Source organism: Balaenoptera borealis (genome assembly GCF_965194805.1).
Source record: "Balaenoptera borealis genome assembly, chromosome: 16".
In the NCBI taxonomy this organism is placed as follows: domain Eukaryota; kingdom Metazoa; phylum Chordata; class Mammalia; order Artiodactyla; family Balaenopteridae; genus Balaenoptera; species Balaenoptera borealis.
The window spans coordinates 26458940-26474993 of NC_138872.1; the positions used below are offsets into that span (position 1 = coordinate 26458940).

Consider the following 16054-nt stretch of genomic DNA (forward strand, 5'->3'; position numbering starts at 1 on the left):
ATTAAACCAAGAAATAAATCCAGTTGTAGAACTAAAATATCTGGAATGTAAATACTCTATCAAATAACCGCAAAACACAACCAAAAATGTAAAGAGGAATAGTCATAGCCTTTACTACATTCTAATCACAATAACAAAATAAAACAAAAGGAGTGAGAGAAAAAAATTAAATACAGAACAGGAGAAATGAAATCTAAGAGCTGGTTCTCTGAATCAAAATAGACACACTACCAACTTAGTCAAATAAATGGATAAGGGAGAAGACAGACTGTGGCTAAGGAGGAATCAGCTTTAGAACAAGCAACTTGGCAGGAGGAATCCTGAGAAAGAGCAATGGCCTGTCGGCGGGGTTTCCTTTAGCTGGATCCTCATACATCCTAGTGGCCCAGCATGGTGGGGCAGGCAAATGCCAGGGCAGCACAGCCAACATAGACAGATGTGCTGTCTCATGACCTCATGTTTTGGATTCCTCACCACCACAACCCTTTTGCCATTTCTGCTAGGAAATAAACACTAACTGAAAAGGTTACTCCCAGCCCTGCTAACACAGAAGGTCAGTGAGAACATGTGGAATTAAGGCAAGCACTTGCCCATTCGCACTGCTGGCCTTAACCATGTTTTCTTCCCCTTTCTCTCTATCTGCTTGATTCCCCTTTCCACATACAGCCTTGCTCACCTTTCTAGCTCAGTGCACCACAAAACATCTTCTTTGCCATTCATGACAACAGGGAAAAGTTGGTTTTTCCCCTGTCTGATCGAGTTCGACTTGGTGGTTATTGTCTGTACTTTCTTTAACTGGAGAACAAAACGACATCATGGAGTGAGCACAGAATGAAGGGTTCTGGGTCAAGGCTCAGAAGCAGGTAAGGGAAGGAGGAGGGAGGGTGGGTGGGAGAGAGAGAGTGGCAGGGCCGGGCTCCGACAGGGAATGAGAAAAGGAGAGTTGGAAGGACAAGAACACTCTGTGCTTCCCACAAACGCCAAGAAGTTAATGAACAGGAAGGACGAGCCTCAGAGAGAACAAGAGATAAACAACAAATGACCACAAATGAGATCACATGGGGACCAAGAAAACAGAGTTATTGATCAAGCAAGATTAAGCAAAATTAAAAGTCCACCCAGATTGTAGAGGATGGTCAACCAGGGTTTGAATGAATGGAGCTTAGCTTAATGGAAACATTGAAAAGTAAGTTTATGGAGATCTTAATAGAATTATCCATGACTTAACCATAGATTTTTTTTTTTTTTTTTTTTTTGCAAAAGTGTACTCATTTCTCACTGGGAGGATGAGCTGAGTCTCCGTGGAGTGTGCCTTCACAATCGGAAAGTCTACTTGACTTTTCTCAGTGATTTTTGTTTATCAAGAACCTCTCCTACACTGTACTTGAAGACAGGATAGAACAATTATGTGGGGAAAGAAGCCCAGCACCAGGGAGTCACGTGGGGGGAGGGGCAGGAACAAATTGGACACCAAGGTCAAGTCCCGATTAGAGATCACCAAGTGCATTTCCCAGTGGGCCAGGCACAGAGCACATCTTACCTTTGCTGTCCTATTGAACTCCAGGCAGTCCTGCAGCTCGAGTTTATCATTCTTTGATGCTATCACAGGCCTGAGAACATCCAAAACCCATTACTTTCTACCACCTGGAAAGGGGCCTTGGCTAGGTGCCTCCCAAGGTGGGAGTGAGAGCCCAAGCTGCAAAATGTGCTCTGGCAGTGAACTTTGCTACAAATACATGATAAAAATGGCCCTGGCATGAGCACAAGCCTGTGTGCTGAGCCAGGGACAGACTAGTCCCTTGATGGGGGCCGAGGGTCGGGGAGCCCAATGTCCAGGAGTGAATGCTCCTCCTTCCCAAATGTTAACAGTAGTCAAAGCTCCTTCACTGAGGGGAGCAGGATGGGGAAGCCCATTGTTGGAGGAGTCAGGAGACGCCTCAGTCTCAGCCCCACTGCTCACTGGCTGAGTGAATGACCTTGAGCAAATTCTGCCACCTCTCTGAGCCTCAGGAGCTTGGATTAGGTATTTGTGGGTCTACTCACTACAACTAGCACATCAAACCCATGATTTGTTGGCTTATTGCTGGAATGCAGCCTCAGGAGGCTTTAATAGTGGGTCCAACTAAAGACAAAAGGTGGTTCACAAGTGGACTAAAATTAATTCCCCCTTGTAACTTTCACCACTGAAACCTGCAAAAGCAGAGAGAGGAAAACAGGTGCTTGAGAAGGAAAATGGATAGAACTTTAGAAACTGAAGTGGTTAAACTGAAGTCCAGACCAGAAAACCAGCGAGAGGTGTGAATGCACAGAGTTGATGAATGCCACAGCATCCCTGTGTAAGGAACTCCAAGGCCAAAAAGAAATCAGACATAAGATTGGATATGGTGCCCACAAGAGGGGCCATCGAACACAGAATAATACCTCACTGACCTCACCCTCTCTCTATTCCCAACTCTTCCATGGACCCAGGGGAGCTAAGGGCTCACAGCCCTGCTCTACCTTCTGTTGATTCTAGGACTGAAAATCTTAACAACCAAGATGTTTGGTCTAAAGGCTGGATTTGGGTCTATGACCCGTGGTTGACGCTGGCTGAGTCATGGATTCTGCAGAGCCCACATGTAGCAGTTCACTTCTCATTCCAACTCAGATAATGCTCAGCAAATCCCATTATCTAGAATCTGATCCCTCCCTGTAATTCCACAGGACACCCTCCTGGAGCCACTGCTCTCACTGTGTTCAGTGCATGTGGATGGCACCTCTTGGGCACAACACAATAATCAAAGTCAGAGCCCCCCTCCTCTGAACAACACTTCAGCTGCCTCCCCACTTCTGCACTCATCACGTGATAGTCTATTATTCTTCCACCAGAAAACCTGAGAACCAGAGACACAACTCATCTCATCCGCTTAAAATCTCACGAGAACTCCTGGGTCAAAGTAAATGTGTTGCCATGACTACAAACCTCACATAATTTGGCCCATACTTCGGAGTTCTCAGCCCTCCTCTCACACCCACTCCCCACCCCTGGAACACTGTTCTCCAAGCTGCTCTGCGAATGCCCGTCACTGGCCTCCCTGACCCTCTCCCTTCTGCTCTTAACTGCATGTCTCCACTCCATCACTTTGGGTCCTGCTGGGATGAGAAGCCTCCTCATCAACTCTTCCAGTGCCCCCTCCAACCCTGACCCTGAAATCATTTGTCTTCTCTACGCCTCCCCCACTGGCTCTGTGAGAGCCAAGACTGACATCTAGTCACCACGGAACTGGCAGCAGGGACAGAAGTGCCTGGCAGGGTGAGAGCTCAGGAATGGAGTGAATAAGCCAAGTTCATTCCAGACATGGACGTTGCACCATCTGATGGGCTGATAATAAAAATGTAAGACACCCAACAGAAATCCCAAGCTATTCCAGTACCTTCTCACCTCTGTCCACACTTTGCTAAATGTCTGAAAGTTATGCTTCCAACACTTCCTTTTAAAGAAGAATTTTTTTGAAGCTAACTCATTTGCAAGTTGTATTACCATCACATTTGGTATCTTAATTAGCAGGTTGGTCTCCGTGAAGCCACATAAAGGAGATAATTAATCCTCAGCCAAGCCACTTGCCTTGTGGCTTTCAACGTGAAAGGACTAATGAAAAGTTGGGGAAAGATCTCAGTCAAGAAAATCCAAGGGAGACAGGCTTTGGGCTACCAATTGTTATCTCAGCTCTGCCACCTGATTGGTCACCACAGGCCTGGTCCAGGGATCACTTCATCTCAGGGGCAGGGAGATTAAGTTCATTTCCCAATGGACCGTATCTGGGAGGAGAGGTGGGGTGTAGAAACATCAGCATCCCTTGCTGGGAAGAAGCCTGCTCCAACACATGGCACTTTTAAGCACTAGGTCCCTAGGCAGAGCAGAAATAAATGTACTGAGGAATCCTGGCCTGAGATTCTCAGGTACTTGGTGTACAGCCTAACAGGCTTCAACCACAACCCTATGGTTGAAGGGGTTGGTCTGAAGCAGAGGGTGAGGGCTTTTCTCAGCAGAGCCAGCTCTTTCTACAAGGTTCCAATGTGTCTCTTTCATAAGAGTCGATGGTTAATGGCTCATACCATTAGTTATATTAAACTTGGCTATTACCTGCCCCACTCGGAGCCCCTTGTTACCTGTTCATCCCAGGCAGGTTGCCCCAGAAGTATCGGGCTCTGTGAGCAGCAGACACTTTGATGGCATCAATCATCACTGGATTACACTGCAGGGAGAGAGAAGGGCAGCTGCTGGGAGCCCATGGCAGAATTCAGGCAGCAGACAGGTGACATGGCAGTCCCCTGGCTGTGGAGGAGGCATGGTTCCTGCCAGGCAAGGGACAGACCAATTCCCCTCAAGAGTCTGACTGAAGGACATAGCTAGTGCCTCCATATTAATGGTGGGGAAAGAGACCAGATCAGACCGGCAGGTTGTAAGAGAAGGTATCCCCTGGGGCACGCCACGTTATTATAGAATGTACTGTGTACAGTGGTAAAAGCAACTCAAAATTGAAATCCAGCAGGTTGAGATCCTGGTTATGGAAATGCAGTGTTGGCAAAATCTGACTTCTGCCACTGATTGGTCAGGTTCACATGGCATGAGGGAACTGACCAGCCAGTTCTATAACCTCACTAGCAGAACTTTAGCTCTAAAGTTGGGGGGAAATAAGTATGTACATAAAGTATTTACTACAATGCTTGATGCATATTAAACAGTAAATAATTAACTTGCCTGTGGTCCCTAATGCAGAGTTTCTGGGAACAAGGGTGAGAAAAAAAAAACTCTCTAGAGTAAAAAGTCTCTTTCATGATGCCTCCAAAAGTAGGTGATGGTTTCATCATCTGACTTCAGTGGGTTTGGGGTGAGGTGAGAGATCAAATGTTTTCCAAGTACTAAAGAGAACCAACCCACTCCATTCCATTACTCTCAGACCTAGACATGCCCTCCATGGGGAACCCGGAAATCATTCCCAGCACTGGAAATACCCTACACCCCCGTTGCCAGCAGGGCCTTCATGCTCATGTTATCTTGACAATCAAGACCCCGGGTCCCCTCACCTCCAGGAACCGAGAGATGTCCCGCTTGTCGCCAACCTTCATAGCCACCACGTTCTCAAACATCCAGAAGAAAGGCCGGTCTTCACCCTCCTTGGGGCGTGTGTAATTCAGCAGGTGGTAGAACTCAAAGAAGAGCCGGCCTGTGCCCTCTGAGCCCACAAAAGAAAACGGCAGAGCCAGGTTCAAAACGTTCAGCCCACCCCTCCATATTGAGACCAATGGGTTCCCAATGACCAGCTAAGGCTGATGCCTTACTGTCCCTTCTCCCTGCCACCCTCTGAAATGACAGGCATCAGCACTGCAGTACTCATTTGTATCTCTGGGGACTGGGGAGTCACAATGAGGCATGAACAGAGACAACAGGTAAGTTTGGCCAGAAGCTAACAGCTCCTTCTCAGGCCACTCCTCCTGGACCAGCACTCAGGGGACATAGGGTCTCTTGGGGCCACGGGAAAGAAGGGATGCTCACCATACAGGCCTTTCCTGGCAGGGTTCACATTTGAGAGATCATTGCATGGGCTTCCACCAATCACCAAGTCAAAGGGGCCCCATTCTTCAATCTGCAAGAGAAAAACAGTCAGGGATGGGGGTGAGGATGGAGAGGTGAACAGCCTGGGTTCCAGGTAACCAGCTAGAAGAAAACCCACTTCTAGGTCTTGCTTGGTCATTTCAGTCGCCCAACTCCACTTTTGACCCAAGAAAACCAAATGCTCAGGATACGCTAAGATCTAAATCATTCTGAATGATTTCCAAGTAGCGGGTTTAACACTACAGCTTGATGGAACCAAACCTTCTCTTCTGCCACAACCCCGGGCATGGAGAAGGTGGCAACGTGGCTGTGAGGATGTCGGGGGCTCAGGGAGTGGAGGAAGAGGGGGGCTGCCCTCACGTTTTTCTTTGTGATATTCCTGACGTCATTCACATATTTGATATTGCCCTCATGCTTAACAGTTCCAACGGCGATGGACTCTTCACACACTTCAGAGGCGACATATTTCTCCACTTTGATGCCCAATTCTTTAAGGACCAAGTACCCTGTTGGGGGGGGGGCGTCGAGGGGGAGAGAAAAGACATCAGGGTTGTCCTGCCAAGGGCCCCTCCTTTCAGTTACTCTAAGCCATCTCCAGAACTCACACCAGACACAGCAAGGCCATGGCAGTCCTCAAGTGGACCCCTGCAGATGGCAGGGTCTAACCCTAACTGCACACTGGGCCCCCCAGGCTCTCTGTGGAGTTTCATGAAGAAAATATGTATGTATAACTGGTATAGCCCACTGGCAGCATTTATTAAAACTGACAGGCACATAGCCAAGGCCCCCCATCTACCGCCCCAGCAGAGTCAGATACATGAATGGGTATCTTCTCCAAAACCATGCTGAGAAAAAAAAGCTTTAAAAACTGTCAGTGTTTTAGGCAGGTGGACACTGGTGAACAAATAGAAGTACAAGTGAGGCTAAGTGCACAGCAACGCATTCTCACTGCTTCCTGCTCTCGTAAAAGGGAAATGTTCCTAACAATTCATCACAGGGCAGTTCTGACAATTAAATGAGTTAAATCAGGCAAAGTGCCCAGGGGCAAACATGCATGTCAGCTATGCTTATTCTATACATGGGAAACCTAGAGGAAACGGGAGGGAACCAAGATTAGAGATGTTAGGAGGAGAGTTGCCCAATTAATAATCTCCAATATATCTATGCTTATGGAACGGAAAATAATTTTCCAAAATTCCTGTACATATAAAAAATAAAATGCAGAGGCTAAAATATCCATGCCTTTAAAAAGGACCAAAAGAGGAACAGGTGGGTGAAATGGTGGAGAGGTTTGAGGAGAGAAACAAGGAGCCAGTGGATTTCTCAGAACAGGTGACCAACAGGTACTTCCCAGGGGTCTTTCTTGACACTGACAACGGACACCTGGATCAGGTGAGCATCCCCAGGTGAACCCCTAACTCACCTGTCGCAATTCCGTCAAACAGGGACAAGACTCGAATGGGTCGCCTTCGGTTTGCGGGAATCGCAGGGTATAACTTGGGGGCTTCCTGCCAGGTTAAATAAAGAGGTCATGGAGGTCAAGGTGTGGGTGTGGGGAGGGGGACTCAAGCTCTGGAAGAAGGGCTGGTCTTCCTCTGAGGGACACAAGCCCTGAGCTCTGCCCTTTCTTCGCTGGGATGCCCTGGGGAGCTTTGGCACAGATGGCCCTTCCACCCTTAGACACGGAACAGATGAGGCTCTGACAGGGGTGCAAAGTCACCCACAAAAAGACATGTGCTCCTCCATGAACTTGCAGCCCAGGAAAAGCCATATATGCCCACTAAGACTTGGGAGTAGGTCCCAGGCTTCCCTCCCCTCTGCAGTTCCACTAAGACTAAGTAAGTCTGGGTCAGTTCCATCCCTATTTCTTCAGCAGGCCCTTGAAAAAGCCAAGCCAAGAGGGAGGGGAGGGAAGAACACTGGAGCCGCCTGGGAAGTGCACACGGGACAATTAATTAGCCGGGGCTCCAGTCTGAGGCTCTCAGACGCTCCTCCGTACAGCGGAGCTTTGTTTCTGTGAACTCCATGCACTGGGGCGGGTGCCAAGCTTACGTAGTCGAGCCCCGGGTCGCTGGTGAAGAAGGCCTGCAGGCGCACACTCCAGTCCTTGCGGCGCCGCAGGACGCCATGGCAGCGCTGGGGCAGGCACATGTAGCAGCTCCAGGGCTCCTGCAGCTTGGCGTCCGCCGCCGTGCCCGGGCCCACCAGCACCTCCAGGCACTCCACACAGAAGCACCTACGCCGGGTGGCGGGGAGGAGGGGTGGCCGTCATCAGGCGGCTCTCCTGCGAGCCCCACCCTCCCCACGGGGCTGGCGTGTGCTGGCTGAAACCCTCTCGGGCCCCCAGTTGCCCCTCCCCATGGGCAGCAAGGCCCTGTGTGCGAGGAACAGCAATCTCTCCCTGGAAACCTGGGCACCCTCGGTCCACAGGCAGCTCTGCGGATCCTTCTCTAGCCCGCTCCCTGCCTTTCTTCAACCCATCCCAACATCCCAGTTCTACTTCAGGGACATAGAAACTTCAAGGACAGGCCCCCACAGATTTAATACTGGCTCCGGGTCCCGTCCCCAGGTCAGCGAGGCTCCAGTTCCCGTGCTCACCGGCAGCAGCTGGTGTTGCTGCAAAGGAGCAGCTCGCGGCCCTCGCAGCACACGGTGCAGTAGGACTGGTAGCCGTCGTCGTCGTACATGTAGAACAGCTCAAGGAACCGGTCCTGGCAGCCAGAGAGAAATGCCTGTGAAATCGGAGACCAGGGACCTCCAGGCCCCGCTCGCTTGCTCACTGGCGGAGGCCCTAGGACGCAGCCACAGAACAGGTCATGGGCGGCTTGGTGCTCTTTACAGGGACAACTAGCTGGGGTCTGCAGGGCACCGCCCCTTTGAGTGAAGGGTGGGGCGATCGGCCCCACTAGAGCCTTCCCTACCGCCTACACGCAGGTGCTTTATTCTAGGGAAGTGCAGGGAAGTTGAGAAGAAGGGAAGGGGCAGGAAAGTCCAGGGCGGGGATTGGTCTTACCCGGCATGTCTGGCAGAGTCCACCCTCAAAGAGAGGGTGGAAGGACACGGGGTTTTTCCTACCACAGGACAAACAGCTATCTGTAAGAAAGACAGGGATGCACCTTGTGGCAATGACAGCCCCAAGATCAGCTGCTGAAGCCTTGTGTCTCGTTGTTCTTATGTACTCCACGTTAGGAATATGCCAAAGATTCTGCACAATTTGTTCCTTTGACTGTGCTTCAAAGTTGCCATCTCTGCTCCAGAGATGGAGAGGCTAAATCGCCAGCTCCAAGCAGAAGGTCCCACAGGACAGGCAAAGATCTGACCCAGAAATGGGGGGCAGGGTGGTGCCCACAGAACAGAACAAGAAGCAGCTGTGCCAGCAGAGGAACCAAGCTTGGAGGGTCTGGTATGAAAAATCTTTAAAGACTCTTTACAGGCTGGGACTTTTGGAGAATTTGTGGTGATGCCGGTTTGCCTGTTGTCTCATCATGATAGAACTTGCCCGTGACCAATCCTACACACAGCCACGGCTGTAATTTCAGAGCCCGGGTCCTTTTACTATAGGCTATCCTGTCCCTTCACATCAGCAGGTCTTACTGATCTACATCACTGACCAGGTGGACTGGGCCTGCAAAATAAATACCAAGCACTCCCTGCCAGGAAGCAGACAGATGAAGGAGCCTTGGGGGATAGGAGGATCATGGGTCCAGGTTCCCAGAATCAAAAGGGCCTGCTCCAATCGGGGCTCCCTGGGTCAACAGCTCTGTTGTTTTCCTACCCAGCACTGACGATCCACTTAATATTTGTTGACTAAAGGACATCGGGCTGAGGAAGCAATAGACAGCTGTCCTCACACATTCCGAGTTCCGTTAGATGTGTACTGGGCAGTTACAATTCCAGCAGAATTCCCAGCCAGGGCAAAGAACCAGAGTTGGCTTTGAGAGTGACAGTGGTGAAGTGTGTCTGCCTTTCACCTCAAAGCCAGTTGCAGTGCTTGTTCAGGGGGCTCACGAGGCCACAGATCATGGTTTCAGGTTTTGGGCTCTCCTGGCCCAAGCATTTTCATTTCCATTCTGTCCCCAGGCACACCTCCCGCTCACTGATCTTAGGAATCAGCCTCAGTGAAAACCAGGCAACTCATTCTAAGTAGCATCTAAGTAAGATGTCCACGCCTCGACCTGAGGTCAACGCAGAGTTGGGGGTGGACCTCTGCAGGGCAGACCAGCAGGCCTGGAGCACAGGCTGGGAGCACTACCCAGGCAGGGAAGCCAGCCAGGGATAGGGCCTTACCTTCGAGATTGCTCTTGTTGTTGGAAACATCCGAAGCCATTTGCTCTGTTGAGAAAAGAGAAGGTGTGAGATGAGGTCGGGGAGCCTCTTACCGATCATCTACGCCCTTGCTGAGTGGTCCTCACTACCTGCCCACTTCCACTTGAGGATGGACCGTCCCCCAGCCTCCTCGCCCCACAATCACCTCGACTCTGGTCCTCCTCTCCTCGGTCTTTGCCATTGTTATAACAATTTGTCTTGAGGCGCTTGGCTGGGGGGCAGTAGTCAGAGGTGGTGGAGTCCTCAGCTGTGCGTCTTCGCGTCTTGTTCTCTGTGAAAGGTGAGGAGAAGGCAGCCATGGCTGGGTGGGAGGAGGCTGCTGGGAGGACAGGACCCTACTTGCTATGCCTGGGTGCCAGCTGCATCTGGCCATGACATGAGTCTACCCTGGGTGTCTCAGGTCCCTCTATGGAAAATTTGCATGAGGACGTAATTTAAAACTCCTCACGCAGCTAACCCACGTACAGGGTCTTCAACAGCTGTAGTTGCAAAATACATGCTCTAGACCCAGCACAAAGAGAATTAGGCACAGCTCAGTCTACAGATGAAACCCTGACACTGTTTATGATCCCCAGTGAGCTGATAGCCACATGTAGCTACTGAGAACTGGCAATGCCACTTGTATGACTGAGGAACTGCATTTTACATTTAACTTCTACATGAATTTAAAAACTGCAGTTGATCCAATTTCTAATGAGAACTTAGCATCCAAATTGAGATGTTCTAAGACACATCAAAAACGAGATATTGAAAATAGGACTAAAAGGTCATGTAAAATATCTTAATTTTTTTTATACTGACTGTGGTAAATGGTAAAATGTTGGAAATAGATTAAGTGTATGATCAATATTAATTTTACTCTTTTTTTAAGCTTCTTAATGTGGCTACTAGAAAACGTTTAATTATATTAGGTGGCTACTGTTTATATGTCTATAAATTCCATTGTATTTTTATTCAACCTATATAGTATAATCTATAAGGGACATGGTTAAGTTTGACTCTGACCCTAGGAGAGAAAATTACACAGCCATTAAAAATCATAAGGACCCTTTAGTGAGAAAATGACATTTAACAGTGCTTATACGATAAATATTGAGAAATAAAGGGAAAGCAGGAATCCAACCAGTGTACAGAAAGAGCTGGAAGGACGTGCACACCCAAAAATATTGCCCTGGAGGGCAGCTGTGAAGGTTGGAGTGAAGGGGCAGGGGTAAGAGTTCAGGTTGACTTTTAACAGATTTGATTCTTTTCCAGTGACCACTGTGTATGCAAAGAAATTGAAAGAAAGTGCAGAGAAAATAGTGCATAGTCAAAAGATGGGGAGGGAATACCGTGTTTCCTTGCTTCTAAGTTCCTACTGCCTGCACGACGAACCTTCGACTTATTAACCACTTTTGGCGGGGAGGGACAAAACAAAACAGAAAACACTGCGTTAAATATAAGGATTATAAGACAAATCCTGGATTTCTGGAGAGTGACAACAAGAAACCACAGATCCCTAATAATGGGGGAAATGCAATATTGGTCAACGTGAGGATAGATGATGCCCCTTTCTGAATGGAGGTGACTTATAGATTTTGGGTGTTTGTGGGGTTTTTTTTAAAACACATTCCAAGTTTCCTCCAATATGCAGAGCTTAATTACTTTTTCCTTTTAAGAAAAGGTGCTAGTGAAGATTCCATCTTGACTCTGTTTACTCAAGCTTTAAGAACAGATTCAGGGAGGCGCAAGAGGGAAGCGATATGGAGATATATGTATACAGATAGCTGATTCACTTTGTTATAGAGCAGAAACTAACACAACATTGTAAAGCAATTATACTCCAATAAAGATGTAAAAAAATTAAAAAAATAAATAAAAAACAAAGAACAGATTCAATCCCGGTTATATGTACTTGACCTTTTGGCAGGAAAGTGTCCAGTGAAACTAGAAAAGGCTAGGCTGTTGGAAAAAACTAAACTAAGGAGCCAGCCAGGGCTGACTGGCTACTGTAAAGCCGGGCTGGGATGAGAGGCAGCAGGGGTGACTGCATCTCCCCAGGATGCTCCCACCACCAGCAGCAGGGGTGCTGCCACAGGGAGCCATTCCCACCTGGTTGCCTGTTGTTGGGTTTGAGGCCCTCGATCCCGGTGGGTTTAAAGCCCCCGTGGGCCCACTCCAACATGGGCTTCAGCTGATCCTCCAGCGAGTCTCCAGGGCTGCTGGGGAAGGTTTTGCCAGCCCGTATCCTGGCTTTCTGCCGAGATAGAGAGAGAATCTGATGAAGAGGAGGGGCGGGTGCTTGCCTGGCCCCACCCAGGGATGCCCCTTGCTGGGGCCTGCATTCCCCTTTACACTGGGCCCTTTCATAGCCAGACAGCTGTCCTGAGCTGTGGTATGTGACAACGAGGAATGGCCTGTGCAGGGACAGGCCATGGGGGGAGCCTTAAGTCTCCCCACACAGGCACCAGATATGATCTCTTCCCTGTAGGGAACTGGAGTGGTCAGCTCCCTCTCGAGGGCAGAGGATCAGAATTAGCTGTGTCACTTTTTAGCTATAGGAGAAGCGTCAGCCAGCACTGTCTCATGGCCTCTGAGAAAGCTCCGGGTTTCTTGTTTTATTTCCCTAATGAAGGTGTGGAGGTGTTAAGTCCTATTTCAGAAGCACCAGGACTTACGTGTCTAATTAAGCACAGAGCTTGTCTCATAAATGCTGGACAGAGGACACTGATCTTTTCAGTTGCAAGTCAAGGTAGAGGAAGGACAGAGCCTGACGGATCCCACAGACAAGGGGAGGAAGCAGCTGACCCTCAGCAGCTGCCCAGTCTTGGCCCTGAACCACAAGTTCTGGAAAAGCTTGCTCACTGATTCGAATATCGCCTCCTACTTCCCAGGGCTCCTCCTTCCTCATTCAGTGGGCAATTCAGACGGAGACCAGCTGGGAGCTGGGGTAGCACTAGGAAATCATGGGCAGTCTCAAATCCCTTCCTTCCCTTCCCAGCACGGCCTGTCAGGCCACTGTCTTTTAACCTCCTTCCTCCCTGCTTGCCCCGGTCCCCTCCAACCCATCCTCGGCCACACCGAGGCCTGAGTTGGCTTTCTGTATGTTTCTTGCTTTAACCCCACCCATTCTTGGGGCCAGGCCCTAGCCACCCACCACCATGTTACCTCCAGAGCGTGGTACATGGCCTTCCTGTAAGAGACCAGCTTATTGAAGGTCGCCAGGTTAAAGTGGTGGCTGAACAACCCCAAGGCCACCAACTTATCTGCTGGTATCTAGAAGAGAAAGCCATCATCAACATTCACCTACAGCCTGTGTCTTGGGTGCCCTGGGTTTCTCATGAGCTTATTCCTGGGGATCAGGTTCACAGATATTTTCAGAGCAAATGACTTTCATGATCCCTGGTGTGACCTCCTTGCAGCTCAGTCTTGAAATTCACCATGGATGCTCCAATTTTAGGGGTTTTGCACATGTTCTTTCCTCCTTCGTGAGCATGACAAATAGCTGTGATTACTATTTACTGTCTACTTACTTTAGCCTTTTATTGAGCTAATGGATGTGTTTAGAGAACAGTGCCTGGCACAGAGTAAGCTCTTTTTAGTAATCGTGAATTGTTAATACAAGAATTCCACTGGGGCTAAAGATCCATATTCTATAAGTCTCATCCCAAGTCCCCAGGCCATGCATGAAACACTTGGGTTGCCAATTATGAGATGAAACTGGGCATTCAGGTTTCAGAGCTGACAAGACATGTGATATTTCATTCTCCCCAGTGCTGGCACTCATGCTCCCCTCTCAATCTCTAAGCCCAACCACCCATAGGGGTGTTGCCACTACTGGTGAGAAGGAACTGGGATTCAACACAGTTGTGCATGGAAATGCAGGTGCTACCCCAATGCCAAACTGCTTCAATACAGCAAGTGGCCTAAGCACCAGGCCCCATATTGCAATCCCATCCCATAATGCTAACATAACAGCATCTTAAATATTAGCATCAGACGCAGTCTTGTTAAGTTTGCTAAGCACATTTTATGTCTCACTGGGCCAAAGCAATTACAAACACTCCATGTTTTTTTTTCATTTCATTGCACACAAGTCATCGCCCTGCAATTAGATGCTTCAGGGAGAGCACAGGCCCAGGACATTCGTCCTTCAGCTCCCTCTGCTGGCCAAGGAGGACCTCTGTATGCAGACTCTCCCCACCAGGGAGACTCCAGGTCATATTATTCTTGCCCTTTGAGAACTTCAATGTGTTAATGGCAAATGGCCCAATTTATGGGAAAACCAAAATCTCAACTTGAGGCCAAGTCCCACAGATGTACTAGGCTGGTCCTTCATTCCCACACCTGCCTCCACCCCAGCCCACTTGTTCTGCTGTTCCTCACCTAACCTCTGGACACGTTGAGGGATGCGCTAAAGACAACATCACAGGAAAAGTATTGTTTGCCGCATTCTAATCAAAACCTGGAGGTCTACGAAGGTGTCTTCAAAAGGTGTAAGAATCAAAATAGCCTGATTCATCCCCAACATAGACTCTCATCAAGAAAGATGAGTATTACAACAGGACAACTTTCAAAAATCTATGTACATGAAAAGAAGCCAGACACAAAACAGTACATATTATATTATCTACATAAGTTTGTGTATAATCCAAACTAGTCTATAGTGATAGAAATCAGAACAGCGGTCACCTACGGGGGTGGTGTGTACAGGGAACGTACTGCAGAGGTCGAAATGTTCTATATTTGGGTTGAGATATTGTTTACATATGTGCATACATTTTTGAAAATTCATTGAATCATAGATCATTTAAGATCTATGCACTGCACTGTAAGCAAATTTTTATCTTAATAAAGTATTTTTTTTAAATATATATATGTATATACAAAAGGTGAGCTTTAAATGGCTAATATCAATAATCAAGAAACACTGAAATCACCACTCAAAGAACTTTTCCATAACTGTCACCAGGTGACCCTGGATCCATCTCTAAGCCCAGCCAGGGATGTCTCTGCCCCTAGGACTAAATGACTGAGTCAGACACCCCTTCCTGTCTCTTCCAGGCTTCTCCACTGGAGTACTTTGAGGGTATCTTCCCGGGTGGCCACTCCTGCCCCTCAGAATCCATACTGGTGACTCTGCCACAGAGAAATAGACCAACAGAGCCCAGGTGGCCATGGATCCAGAGCTCTGGGCCTGTGTGAGCCAATGAGCAAGGGAAGTTTTTGTCCTCCTTTTGGACACACAGAGTCACAGAGTCTCATCCATCTGCAGAAAGCAGGCCGTTATCTTAAAAGGCAACTGTAAAAGGAAGGGAAGGAAAACACTGTGGGTCTGCAAGCCCATGAAAGCTCGCCCTGCCCTGGACTCACCTCGGAGAACTTGCCATCGCCAAACCACTGAACCCACCGCATGCCAGACATTGCCTGACGCTTGGAGGTGGCCTTCCAGGACACCACCATGGCAGGCCACCAGGAGAAACCCTTGATCTTTCCCCACACGAGATCCCCTATTCCAAACTCTTTCCCGTCCTGCAAGAAAAACCACATGAAGGAATCGCAATGAGACAGACCAGTTGGGCCAAGGAAAAACCCTGCCTGTCCCACTGACCCCGATGGCAACTGCCTCGGAGTCCAACACAGGGCTTCCTGCAAGTGCAGGCAGAGTTCCTCAGGAAATTCCCTACCTCCAACACTTCCTGGTTGAAAATTCAGTGAGAATGGCTTGAAAATAAGGGGCAGAGCATGGGCAGGTTTGGTTGTTTGACAGGAACGTGGGGTTTTTTATATTGGATCTATAATATGTAACCTGTAACATGTAACCTAGTATCTGGAAAGATATTAACTGAAAACTCACAGGAAGTAAGATCAGAGTAAAAAACCTGGATATTCCCACCACAGGCCATCAAATGGGATATTACAAAGCCATTAAAATGCAAAAAATTTGGCCACTTGCACATAAAAACTTGCCATAAAAGGTGAGATGCCCATGGAATCATGCAGGTTATTAAAATGTATCTATAAGATCTACTCTGGGACTTCCCTGGTGGCACAGTGGTTGGGAGTCCGCCTGCCAATGCAGGGGACATGGGTTCGAGCCCTGGTCCAGGATGATCCCACATGCTGCGGAGCAACTGGGACCATGTGCCACAG

At 48.6% G+C, this 16054-nt stretch overlaps 1 protein-coding gene across 9 annotated transcripts in view; it reads right to left on the bottom strand.

Moving 5' to 3' along the window:
* DNMT3B (DNA methyltransferase 3 beta) overlaps positions 1–16054 on the bottom strand; it is a 41667-nt gene that overhangs the window by 7255 nt on the left and 18358 nt on the right. For 5 of the 9 annotated variants that reach the window (XM_082358812.1, XM_082358814.1, XM_082358811.1 and 2 more), the window contains 15 exons: positions 15275–15433; positions 13070–13177; positions 12014–12158; positions 10068–10193; positions 9884–9928; positions 8610–8689; positions 8195–8307; positions 7649–7832; positions 7020–7104; positions 5957–6102; positions 5537–5627; positions 5068–5216; positions 4150–4235; positions 1541–1610; positions 677–795 (listed from right to left, as the gene is read on the bottom strand). In XM_082358812.1, the coding sequence (XP_082214938.1) occupies positions 677–795; positions 1541–1610; positions 4150–4235; positions 5068–5216; positions 5537–5627; positions 5957–6102; positions 7020–7104; positions 7649–7832; positions 8195–8307; positions 8610–8689; positions 9884–9928; positions 10068–10193; positions 12014–12158; positions 13070–13177; positions 15275–15433 (1706 nt within the window). Of the gene's footprint in view, positions 1–676; positions 796–1540; positions 1611–4149; positions 4236–5067; positions 5217–5536; positions 5628–5956; positions 6103–7019; positions 7105–7648; positions 7833–8194; positions 8308–8609; positions 8690–9883; positions 9929–10067; positions 10194–12013; positions 12159–13069; positions 13178–15274; positions 15434–16054 lie in introns of those variants that run through there. The other 4 variants (XM_082358819.1, XM_082358816.1, XM_082358817.1 and 1 more) reach the window with 2 other exon arrangements.